At 40.0% G+C, this 12,783-nt stretch overlaps 1 protein-coding gene across 2 annotated transcripts in view; it reads left to right on the forward strand.

Annotated features, from left to right (window-relative positions):
• The window catches only part of LOC113143387 (roundabout homolog 2-like), a 72,685-nt gene that overhangs the window by 44,753 nt on the left and 15,149 nt on the right, over positions 1 to 12,783 (forward strand). The window contains exons 7-15 of one of the 2 annotated variants that reach the window (XM_026328976.1): positions 58 to 69; positions 565 to 689; positions 1,734 to 1,905; positions 5,334 to 5,539; positions 7,477 to 7,558; positions 7,676 to 7,841; positions 8,180 to 8,346; positions 8,436 to 8,557; positions 10,116 to 10,347. In XM_026328976.1, coding sequence (XP_026184761.1) covers positions 58 to 69; positions 565 to 689; positions 1,734 to 1,905; positions 5,334 to 5,539; positions 7,477 to 7,558; positions 7,676 to 7,841; positions 8,180 to 8,346; positions 8,436 to 8,557; positions 10,116 to 10,347 — 1,284 coding nt within the window. The remainder of the gene's footprint in view (positions 1 to 57; positions 70 to 564; positions 690 to 1,733; positions 1,906 to 5,333; positions 5,540 to 7,476; positions 7,559 to 7,675; positions 7,842 to 8,179; positions 8,347 to 8,435; positions 8,558 to 10,115; positions 10,348 to 12,783) is intronic. The other variant, XM_026328977.1, reaches the window with a different exon arrangement.

Consider the following 12,783-nt stretch of genomic DNA (forward strand, 5'->3'; position numbering starts at 1 on the left):
GCCTTACTTCTCTCTCTGTTGTGTGTTAATCTCACCACACCATTGTTGTGTCACCAGCTCGCCCCGTTGGTAAGTAAGAGCTGATCCCAGTGTGCATGCATTGCACTTTTTCTGTTTTCGATCACACACATGTACAGTATGCATGTACTATTGTGGCATTCCACAAACACATTCATCAAATTATCTGCTCTGCTACTATCAGCCCCTGACTTCCCCTGGCAGTCTCTTGTAGAAACACTGTATTTACCAATCTCTTTTTCTACATAATTGGGGTTCAGATATGGTTGATATGCATTATTTTAAAAACTTGAATAAAGGACATCAAGGCACCCTGTGAATTAGATGATATCATACATCCTGATGTTCTGGCAGCTGGATGAATGGCTTGTGTGATTGGCATAGTCCAGAAGTACTTCTTAAACAAAAACCTATTGCATGAACCTTTTAGCTTGCAGCTAGACCTTCAGTCCAGACATTTTTAAACTAGTCCTCTGAGACACATTTAGAACTCTATGCAAATGTGTTGCTATTGTGTTATTGTTATTGTTTTACCTTTAACCTCAGAGGCGCCCCAGTTTGTGGTGCGACCCCGTGACCAGATTGTGGCTCAAGGACGAACAGCTATCTTTCCATGCGAGACCAGGGGCAAACCTCAGCCCACTGTCTTCTGGCAACGAGAAGGTAGCCAGGTAAGGAAACTGTCAAAATGTACTTTTTTATGTCTGTATGTAGGGATGTGTACATGACAGGGGAATTCATTCTTTCTCTGTCAGGCTCACATTGTTATAGAGTCATAAATTACAAAGTGTGTCAAATATAAAAAATGGCCAATGGATCAGATGAAAGAAGATCAAACCAGGGGACAGAACAAGGTGGTTTTGTTCCACATACAGATAATGAAGTGGTCCTTTATCGTCAATCTACACCAGTCTGACCAGCCAAATCACTTAGCAAGAAGTAATGTCATGTGCTGCATTAGCGTCATTAGGCATAATGAAAGCAGGCTAATGTCCTTTCCTGCCCATCAGCTTGTCTGCTTGGGGTGCATAACTGGACAATGCTGATGCCTCTATTTCATGAGCATGACTGTAGGTTATCACAGCAGGGTTTGCCATTTAGTGTTATTAGGAAAGAGACACCGACCCACTTTTCTAACTGAATTGTACATAATCATTGGAAAATGTAAGCATGTCATAACACATAAAAATACACTACATAAAATACAATAAACCCTGTACTCAGTGAGAACATTTTGAGACAGTTGGACCTTAATTTGACATAAGCTATTTTCTAGAGAAGTTTAAGAGTAGTATATATTACTATTGTTGAGGAGAGAATACAAATGTGTATGAATATTAAAACACTGTGTCTGTTTGAACAAGGGACAACATGTAATATGAGAAAACAAGGTTCTCAAAATTGACTCTTGGGGTACAACACAAATGAGTTTAGCAGAACTTTGTCAGGAAGTCTAATTTAAATTACTCTGGAGCCAAGAAAATCTGTATTGGTGCTTGATTTTTAACAAGATATGGGAAGGAAACGTACAATAACAGTCCCAACAATCATTAATAATCACTATTCATTTTCTACAGCTCAAAGCATCTAGATTATGAGCATTTGGTGAAATATGGTACTTGCTCAAATCGGACACAAATGTGTCACATTTACAAAGACCTCCATACTATTTTAATCCCACATTGCTTACGTTACTTTCTACTTTCACTCCCTAGGATCTTCTGTTTCCCAGCCAGCCAACACAGGGAGACAGCCGTGTTTCTGTGTCCATGAATGGAGAGTTGACCATTTCATCTGTGCAACGGTCTGATGCTGGATATTATATCTGCCAGGCTCTCACTGTTGCAGGCAGCATCATGGCCAAGGCCCAGCTTGAGGTAGCAGACGGTAAGGCTGTACGCTCAAACAGACAGAAAATGTTTCTCTATGCAGGGTGCTAAAAGATGAGAACTATTTTTTTAGTTATACAATTAACAAGTCCCAAATCATATTTACATATTGTATGCTTACACTTTGTCATTATGCCTACTTACGTACTTTACACATCAGGGAGGTACACGCACAGTATAAGTTAATACTGAAAACACTATTGCATAATGATAATCTAATTTTAGCAGAATGAAGCCATTGTTTTCATCCCTCTGGAGGGAGTTCTCAAAAAGTACATTATGGAGAATGCAGTGTGAAAGTGATATAATCTAGGGGCCTTAACAGTAGATTTTTTTTTCTCATGACATATTCAGATTTTAGGTTGAGGGGCCATCAAACACATTTTACTTACAGTAGCTTACTAAAGTCACATTCTTTTAGTATTGTTGGGGGTCAGCTAGCATTCACTACACATTTAAAAGCCTTGTCAATGGTATTCTGTATTTGGTGTTGGTGGTTTTTGTTGCGGAGCACACTGGGCTTTAAAAGCATTCAGAGAACATACAAGTTCTCAGCATTGTATGGACAAAATAAAAAAATTAAAAATTAAATATAGGTATATGTTTGAAAGCAGAGTCACCCACAGTCAACCTTTTGTATGATCACCTCAGTGTGGTTTGAATGGTAACATATAAAATATATAAACTGTGAAAAATAAAACTGCCTCCTTGATGAATAGACATTTTCCACTTTTTTGACAAAGCTTTAATGTCAGCATTAAATGCTGCACCGCTGCCAGCTGGGAGCTATTTATGCCCTTCTCTCTATTAGTTTCTTGGCTTTTTCACCCACATATTTTTAAATTAACATCTGTTGAAGTGTTTTTGGAGACTTCTGTTCAATAACCAAATGTTGGGTGTAGAGCACAAGGAATGGCACAAAAGCTTTTGATTGATGGCTGCAAACTTAGATGGGAAGGGAGTTGGCATGATGCCTAGCAGGGTTTTGGAAGCTTGTACAATTTTGTTTCTACCATTACTTAAGACTGAAAGATCAGTTCCCATGTGGTTGTCTGAAAGGATCCTCATCTGGATGAAAACATTTTGAAAGTTCAGATATGAACTAAATGGTGTGCATTGGCAGTGTGACAGATTTATTAATTAATCATCAGTTTGAAATAATGGCACTTGCTGCAACATAAAGATTAAACTAATTTGCCAGTACAGTCCTCTTGGCCAGTACACTAATGCACTGTAATGCACACACCTCTGTCTACTGCAAGGTAGCTTGCAAGTTGAGGAAGGTTGTCTGTGAGTATTGGAAAAAGACAATGTATATCACATTTATTTTATGACAGCTGAGAGAAAAAACTGAGATGCCACAGAATTTGTTTGACAGTTTTCTCTGTGCTTCTAAACTGCTACATAATTACAGTGGAGCTGCCCACAACGTTGACCCTCCAAGTATGTGCCAGCTCCACATATTTCAAAGCCTATAGGAGATGACTATTTAATACTAAAGAGGGTATGATGCCTGATCTAAGAGTACAAACCACCAGCTAGGGCACAGGGGTCAAACTCCAGTCCTCAAGGGCCACTGCCCTGCTTGTTTTCCAACTATCCCTGCTGTACTCACTGCTGATTACTTGGATCAGGTGTGTTCAGTCAATCAGATGCTGCAAGGGCAGGGATAGTGGGAAAACAAGCAGTACAGTGGCCCTCGAGGACTGGAGTTTGACACCCCTGACCCACTTATTTTGCTCAATGGTGTTGTGGTCTTTGTAGAAACTGATTATCTATCCATCCATTACCTATACCTGCTCATTCCTATGTAGGGTCACAGAGATCTGCTGGAGCCTATCCCAGCTCTCTTTTGGTGAAAGGCAGGGGTCCACCCTGGACAGGTCCCCAGTCCATCACAGGGCCACATAGAGACACACAACCTCACACACTCACACTCACTCCTATGGGCAATTTAGAGTCACCAATCAACCTGACATACATGTTTTTGGACTGTGGGAGGAAACCAGAGTACCTGGAGAAAACCCACACAAGCACAGGGAGAACATGAAAACTCCACACAGAAAGGTCCCTGATGGGTTTTGAACTGGGAACCTCCTTGCTGAGGCAACAGTGCCAACCACTAAGCCACCATGCTGCCCTGATTATCTATCTTTTAGTAATTAACATTCTCTCACATTCTTTATCAGCAAATGTATTATAAAATAATTCACAGTGCAGTCAGGGCTGAAGAATGATCAGGGAATCTTGAAAAGCAATTTTATTACCTGTGTCACTAAGACTGGAGTATGTGATTGCATTTTGTCCTGGATGCCATCTATGTCAGGAACAGCAATAAATGTTGTTGCTGGCTCCTGAATCACTTGGGATCAAGACAGCAATAGGTGTATTATTGTCCCTGAAAATACCATACTAGACTGACTATCTTTAGTCAGTGAAAAATGTGTTATATCAGTTCCTTATGAATAACTGATGAGAAAAGCATTTATTTCATGTTCAACATATATCAATCTTATCCAAGTAAATTCTTGTCAACACCACAGTGTAACAAGGCTTATATTGCCACATAAGTGCAAACAATTCAGCCTCCATAAAATGGCATATGTGGTTCTGCTTACTGTACACAGTGCCACAACTACTTGTACCTATTTTGCTGGAGTTGTTGTGTTCCTCATTGTGCTGAAGGGGCTGCGATGAACGATAAGGCAGGGGGAACCTGTTGTAAACACTTGTGCAAATGGAGACAGACCTGATAACAGTGGAGAGCAGCAGTGAGGAAATTGGAAGCGGGTGATAGTTACAAGGGCTAGAAAGATTCAACACTCCAGAAATTACTGTTTAGGAGTGCAGAGGCTGTTTTCTGGATGATATAACATGCTTTAAAAAGCTTTAAAAGCGATGCATTGTTGTCTTGCTTGGCATGCTAATTCAGAGTTTAGGTTTTGTGTACATGTGTTTGTGAGGTGGAAGGGGGAATGCCAAGAGGGAGGGGGTGCTGCCATGAGTCAGAGTAGTAACACAGAGGACAGGCATGAATGTGTTAAGAGGTGTTATAAAGAAGGTATGGTAATTAGCACCATGGGTTAAGCATCGTTAATCCTCACCTAGTAATTAAGGCTCAAAGGTGTGATGCAGTGCCAGGAGCACAGTGCCCTACTGTGGTAAAGGCTCACAAAACACTCACTTCTGCTCACAACAAATCCATCAGCTTGAGCCCACATATACTGGGCCTGCAATCACTAATGCAATTACTACAATCACAAATTAACACTTTGTGATAAGGTCATGTATTTTTTTTTTTCACAAATCAGGAAAAATCTCACCAGTTGAAATACAGGTAGTCGTTTCATGCCCTAATCATGGAACTGAAATTACAGTGCTAGGAATGCATTCAAACAATAACACTTGTTCCTTGATTTTCCTCAGCCCTGAAGGACCGCCCACCACCCATCATCCGGCAGGGGCCATCCAACCAAACGCAGGCAGTGGGAGGTGTGACCCTACTCAGGTGTCAGGCTTCTGGGGACCCAGAACCCACAGTCACCTGGAGGAAGAATGGGGCCAGTCTGCTTGGAAAGGACTCACGGTTTTCGCTACTTGACCATGGCAGCCTTCAGATCCAGAGTACCAGGGTGTGTAGTTGTAGATTACATGAGCACACAGGAATTGGCATGCATAAGGATAATAACAATTTATTACAATTTGGCTATCAGTTTCATAGTTTTGGGTTTGATTTGTAGCAGGTACAAAAATATTGTACTTACTAAAGTAAGATTTGGGAAGATGACACTATTGCAGTCAAAAGATTCAAAAACCTGTTTTAAAACGTCTGATCATCTGACACCTCATGTTCACTGCGCTGTCAGATACTGTTGTGTATCTATATTCTCAGATCCCAAGGATTAAGAGAATACAGTCATATTAACAGCAATGCCAGTCATGATCAATAGCTCAAAAATAAGACAAATGAATCATAAAATAACCCAAAATTATCCTTTAACTAAATGATCCTGGGTTAAATTACAAGATAACATTCTTCCCGGTGACAAGCATGATAATTGACCAATAGTCTCTTTCGCTTTGCTGGACCTGAAATGGTACAAGAGATTGCATCAGTTAAGTTTCACCTGCAGTGGTTCTTTAAGGACCTATAATCATGGATTGTTAATGAATCTTTTAAAGAATGTTGAGTCAGCACCAAATACATGAATCTCCTGTAGATGTTTACCTACAAATAACTAGTGTGTGCAGACATTTCACACCCTGCTATCCTGCAAGATGTACATGTGTACAATGCAATGGAGTATAAGGATGAACAATATAAGGATTCCCTGCATTATTCTAATTGCTTACCTTTCTCTGCACTGTCAGTAATAAGAGCTATAAGAAAGAATTGAATTCTACATACATAGACACACAAACACAAACTACACAACAGACCTGTCTTATGTTTGTTCTATCTTACCATGTGAAAGAGAAGTTCTCTCATCTGCCAGTTGATGTCAGCTGAATGTAATTCAAATGGACAAGTGCAGTCAGGTTGCTTTTAAAAGATGAATAGTGATATTGATTTTTATAAGTTGTTAAACGCTTCTATTTGGTCTCAGTCTCTGCGGCTCAAGGACAGGGACCAGTAAGCAGAGTCTAAAGGGGTAATATAATGGAGGAACTGCAATATACAGTGTCCTGTCATGGTGTCAAAGTGCTCTGCCTGTATAACTCTCTCTCATGAGATAGCACAGCTGTCAGTGACTCCTAAGGCTTTGCCAATATGAAATAGATTGTCATGTCTGATATTTCCTGTGTCAGCACCGATGATGTTGATGGCTCTAGGAATGGGGGTTGACTATTACTGGAGGATATCAATTAGGAAAATTAATGTAAGCTCTTACTGGGCTCTATTTTTTTCATTGGCCAGTGTTAAAGTTTCATCTCATCCACTCTCAGGCTTTTCTCGAGCCAAATGCAGGCCAGTGGAGGTTAATGCATTTTTACTGTACTACTAGCTGCAAACCTCCTTCAAATGCCCATACTGACGTAAGCGCTTGTATAAACCATCTGGGATCAGAGTTACAAAGGATATTGGATTCAGTCAAACACAGAGATAGACCACAGCCTGAAAGCTGTATTATTTGTAATCTGGATGAGCAGAAAAAGTCTTTGGGCAGTATAGTTGAGATTACACATGAGTTTATGTCATTAAGTGTGTATTAAAGTTTGTTTGACTAATAATAATAATAATGATAATAATACTAAGCTTTATTTATAAAGCACTTTTCTAAACTTGTGTTACAAAGTGCTTCACTAGAGCATCAGACACTAATCAAAGTAAAAGAACAATAAAAGATGAAAAAAGCACAGCAAAAGTTGAAAACATAAAATGCAGCATAAAGCAATGAAGGATGATCAAAAATAAAAGCAAATCAAACAAAAGAATCAATAACCAAAAAAATTAAAGAAAATCTGGGAAGGCTCTTGGATGAAACTATGTTTTAAGAAGAGGTTTAAAAGAGGTTACTGACTCTGCTGATAGAAGATTTCTCTCAATAATGACATCTGTCTTCCATAGCTGTCTGACTCAGGGCTGTACACCTGTGTTGCCACCAGCTCCAGTGGAGAAACATCGTGGAGTGCCTACTTAGATATCCGAGGTCTGATTTAATAGAAATATTAATAAAGGAATTTAACACAGTGCCACATAAAGCACAAAAATATCACAATATGCTTTGCTGTTGCAGATATTCATGTTGTCCTTCTTCCTTTGTCAGACTCTACTGACCTCATAGAATTCATGTCTCACAATGCAACGGCCCTCCCTGGGCCGCCCTCCAAGCCAGAGGTCACTGATGTTACCAAGAGCAGTATCTCGTTGTCATGGGAACCAGGGCCAGAGGCGGGCTCCCCAGTGTCCGCCTATGTCATAGAGGCCTTTGGGTATGTCTGTGACCTATGGCCTCGAGCTACGTTTAGTGACCCCGAACTTTCATGGCAGTAACAGATGTGGGTGTTTCTGTGGGTATTCTAGCAGGCCAGCACAGTTTCAAGCATAACAATCTTAGATGGTTTTACAATTAATTTGAATGAAAAAGGTTCTGGTATTTGAATTTAAAGCTTACAATTTATAAAAAATAATGAAAGCGCACTTCAAGCACATACATATATTGCAGTGCCAATTATCTTCCCAGTCAGGAGCCTACTAAGTTTGTCCTAGAAAAACAGTTTCTTTCATTAATAAGATTCTTCCCAACTGATTAGATTTATTATTTCTACAGTCAGTCAGTGAGTAACAGCTGGCAGACAGTGGCAGACCATGTGAAGACCACAGCATTCACGGTCAAGGATCTACGACCCAATACTGTCTACCTGTTCATCATCAGGGCAGTCAATGCTCAAGGGCTTGGAGACCCTAGCCCTATGTCAGAGCCTGTCCGCACACAAGGTACGGAAATAAAAACGTATTGTAATGGACTATAAGTGAAAAGTATGACTGCTCTACTTAAATGTTGCCTTTCTTTCTCTCTCTCCAAGACATTAGTCCCACAGCACAGGGAGTGGACCATCGTCGCGTGCAGAAGGAGTTGGGGGATGTGGTGGTCAGCATGCATAACCCTGTGGTCCTTAGCTCCACTTCAGTGCAGGTCACATGGACTGTAAGTAGTCATAAGATTTGAAAGATTTACAGTGTTTTATAGTTGCTGTGCTACTATTACATTCAGAGCAGCAACAGAACTCTTGTCTGAGCTTGTTTGAGAACTCAATACTTGGCACATTTTCTGTGGCTTATTTGGCACACACAGAGTAAACATTATGGGATGACTACATATTCATACTCAGACCAGTTGGTGCTTCATCAATTTGCTTGAGGTGATGCAGGAATTAAGACTAATGTTTCTATTCAGGACAAATACATCACCATTAGGTGATGCATGTGTCATTTCTAGAGGCAGAGTCAGCCCTTTATCTGAAAAATGTTGTTTCTATCTGTTGTCCCTACTGCCTGCTGCCGCAGGTTAATGACACACCTAGGATGGGCTTTCACTAGTCTACTATTTCGCCCTTGTCAGTACAACAACCATGCACTGTAGTCCTGCTATTACACTGACACAGTGGTGGGATAAAGGTGCATTTGTGGCTGGTTTTCTGAATGGGTCTTCAGTGTTCCCTTTTTGAAGGCTCCACAGATGTTATTTTATATGGCTGCATTTGTGGGAAGAGCACTCATTCAGCCCCAGTGTCAGGATGGCATTGGAAGTGATTTTCAAAAACTCTTTATCACCCTTTTCATGTCCACCGGGAAGGGTTGAAGATTTTAGTCAACCTTCATTGGACAAGCTGTTGTTCAGCAAAATGTCATATTTGTCTATTTGCTGAATTATAACTACAACTCTGACTCCAGATTTCAACCTCAAACCAAATTCTTGCTGATTGATTGTAAAATCACAAGTATTACAATGTGATTACACTGTTTAAGCCACTATGAGCAAAATTGACCTTACTATGTGAAAATGGAAAGATGTACGGTTTTAGAAAAAAAAAAACATGAAATGGGAGTACACAGATGAAGTATACTGAGGGTCTTGATTAATTATGTGGCCATCTTGTAAGACAATAACAGGAACCTGAACACAGAGGAGGAAAATCTATTTTGATTTATGGTCTCAGCCATAAATTCTTTTTCAAGTAACACAAAAGAGCAAAAATGTGAGGGGAGCTAGTTTCCCTGTTTATAGTGCTTTTAGACACACAAATCATTTTGTAAATCCAGAAAAAAAGAAAGGAGAAAAGAGATCCATCCTAATACGGAGTGGTCTGATGATAAACAGCTGCTTTATATCATTTATAAAATCCCTTTCTTGCTTCTCTCCTTGTTAACAAGCCATTACTATAGTTCTTTCTGTTACATTTTTTACTCCTCCCTTGAAATAGCTACTCAAGAAAAAAAATTGTTATCTAGTCTTTAAAAGTTCAGACACAGGAGGCTGCTCAGTCTTTCTAGATACAGTATACTACATTATATTCTCCTTATGTGGTTTCTTGTGTCTTTGCTACTAAATAAACTATGATTAACTAAGTGTACACTGTCACTAAGAGAGGGCACAAACTGAATACTGATCCACAGCCACAGTGTAGTTCGCACAGATGTATGACACCTCCCGACATTGTTAACATGTCCTCATCCCACAGCCTCTTCTATTCTTTTCCTCTCAGGTGGACAATCCATCCCAGTTTATTCAAGGCTACCGGGTTCTGTACCGACAAACATCAGGGCTTCCCTCCCCAGGGCCATGGCAGATACAGGACTTGAAGGTCGCCTCAGAGAGGGACATAACTCTCTCTGGACTGAAAAAAGGCATTGTCTATGAGATTAAAGTGCGGCCATACTTTAATGAGTTCCAGGGTGCAGACAGTGAATCCATGACAGCACGTACCATGGAAGAAGGTGAGCAACAAATTCACAAACAAAAATCTATTTGTCTGCCAACATTGTGTTGCAGGAAATGTAAGATTAAGTGACTTATGTATGAGCAGATGCTCTTGTGTAACTGATTCTGCCTGCCTTTTTTATTAGCTGCTGCTGGTAATAGCTTCATGGCTAAATAGTAATGAATGATGGTATTTCAAGTACACCCGCCCACACACACATGCTGCTGCAGTGCCATGTCCCCTGTGTGTGAAAACAGGTCTCCTAGACAGCACAGTGGGGGTCTGTGACAAGCCCAGGCCTCAGTGGGTTGGTGGGCAGAGGGGGAGGGCAGAAACTGTCTCCTTTGACATAAGCTCAACTCTCTCTCTGCTTCTCTGTGGACCCCTGCTGCCATGTCTCTGTCACACACCAACCAGACCTGTGTGATATGACTCCCCCTTCACTAAGAAACACACACACACACACACACACACGCACACACACACACACACACACACACACAGTCTCAATTTCCATTGAGTTTTATTGCTTTTCCTTCTCCTTCTATCATGCAGGTCAGTTTATCACTGTTTGATGCACAAATAACATCCGTAACATACTTGATCTGAAAACTAGACAAATTGCAGTATGATTTGTATAATCAAATGTAGCCTTAACCCGCTGTCGCTTACACACATTGCATACTGTAAAAGAAGCCCTGCTTCTTCTCAGTCATAACATACACCCTTCAAATACTTTAACATTCAGTGTGACTTATCCTTTCCAAGGATATTATTATTTATTATATCTGTTGCAAAATGTCTTTGTTAAATCTGGAGAAAAAAATAAAAGACTTCCTATGATTCAGTTTAATTCACTATTAAAGTAATCCAGTGATAGTTCTCTGAACATCAGTGGGTTCATTGCAAATAGGAAATCAAATAATAGCTAACTGGACATACCTTTAATGGTTCCAATTTGCCCAAATGTAAAATAATATAGAATAAAAAATGTGGCTCAAATCTACTAAAAGCCTGGCAGTCCAGAGTGAAAACACTCAAGCAAAAAAAAAAAAAAAGGAAAGCATCTACTGCAAACATCTAATCAAATGCCCATCCACTAGCTTTCTCCAGAGCTTTTAACCATTTGACATGATCTTTATCCACAGATAGATTTTTGCTTATTGGCATCGATGTGTTCACATGCCAGCTAAGTAGCTGTTGCTCTTATTCTGCAGATTATTTTTTATTATACTGGTTAATAATATGAACATTGCTACTTGTAAATATGTAATTAATTAATTGAAACACATGTAAATAGTCAACTTTACACACTGCAAATATACACTTTATAACCTAAGTCAAATGCATCTTCCCCTCTGACTCGCAACATGTGTAGCTTTATTGATGTAGAGTACGAGATAAGAGCGAGTCAGTGACCCTGCTACTATTATCACTGTATTTCCAAGGTGATAAATAAACTTGCTTACTTAATTCACAAAAGTCGTGTTGAATGGCTGGATAATTCCTCCAGTTAGACAGCATAGAACATGGCTTTGCACTGAGAGCAAGTCATGAAAATAACCAACCTCATGTCTGCTTGATGATGAGAGGATCACAGTACTGCATCTTCCTCCCAGTAAGAGGATAAGGAGGGGTCACAACTGGTGGAGAAAGAGAAACTTGCCTCGCTGGAGTCCAATTAAAATGGCCACACAGGCTCACTGGAGAAAACAGTGTCTTAATCTGCTAAGATTAATGAGACTTACAACCCATCGATGAGTTGTCCAATAGACCAAAGTGGCCAGAGATAGCAGCCTCTGTGACGTCAAGCCCATCACTATCATCCATAGGTTGCTCAGGCTTTCCACCACTAATGGCAATTTGAAAGAAATGCCATTGTGTGTTTAAATCACCAGCACTTACAGCTGTTAAGTTGAGGGTGTATTGGTGAGGGTAATGCAGTGAGGATAAAAAAATAAAGCCATCCTGTGTGGAATCCTACAATACTGAGACAGGTATGTTTACATAGAAGTGTTTGCTAATTCATCAATTAATTAGCCTAATTGATGCACCCATTTGGATAACAGGTTATGTTTACCACTTTATGTCCTGTATATCAGGACATTATGCAGTGTATGTGGCTTCAGTTTAATTGCACAGCTGTGGGTAAAACCTGAATTGTGCCTTCACACACTGGAAGCATTAATTGCCTTAAACTACTCTCTAGTGACAAGTTCATCAGTCTTATGTACAGCATTAGTCACATTATTAGGAACATACTCTGAAGTTTTCTGGAGTTGTGACCATTTATTGTAATATTACCTCATGTCTTTACTGGTAATGTAGCCATTATTCATCCTCAGGGATTGTTGTTCATACATACGGAAATTGCAGAATTACACTTAATGCTTCCTGTCTTCTCCTAATGTAAGCCTTTGACCGATTGGGCAAGCTCCATCAGTTTGCTGAA

The sequence above is a fragment of the Mastacembelus armatus genome, chromosome 14, assembly GCF_900324485.2.
Source record: "Mastacembelus armatus chromosome 14, fMasArm1.2, whole genome shotgun sequence".
In the NCBI taxonomy this organism is placed as follows: Eukaryota; Metazoa; Chordata; class Actinopteri; order Synbranchiformes; family Mastacembelidae; genus Mastacembelus; species Mastacembelus armatus.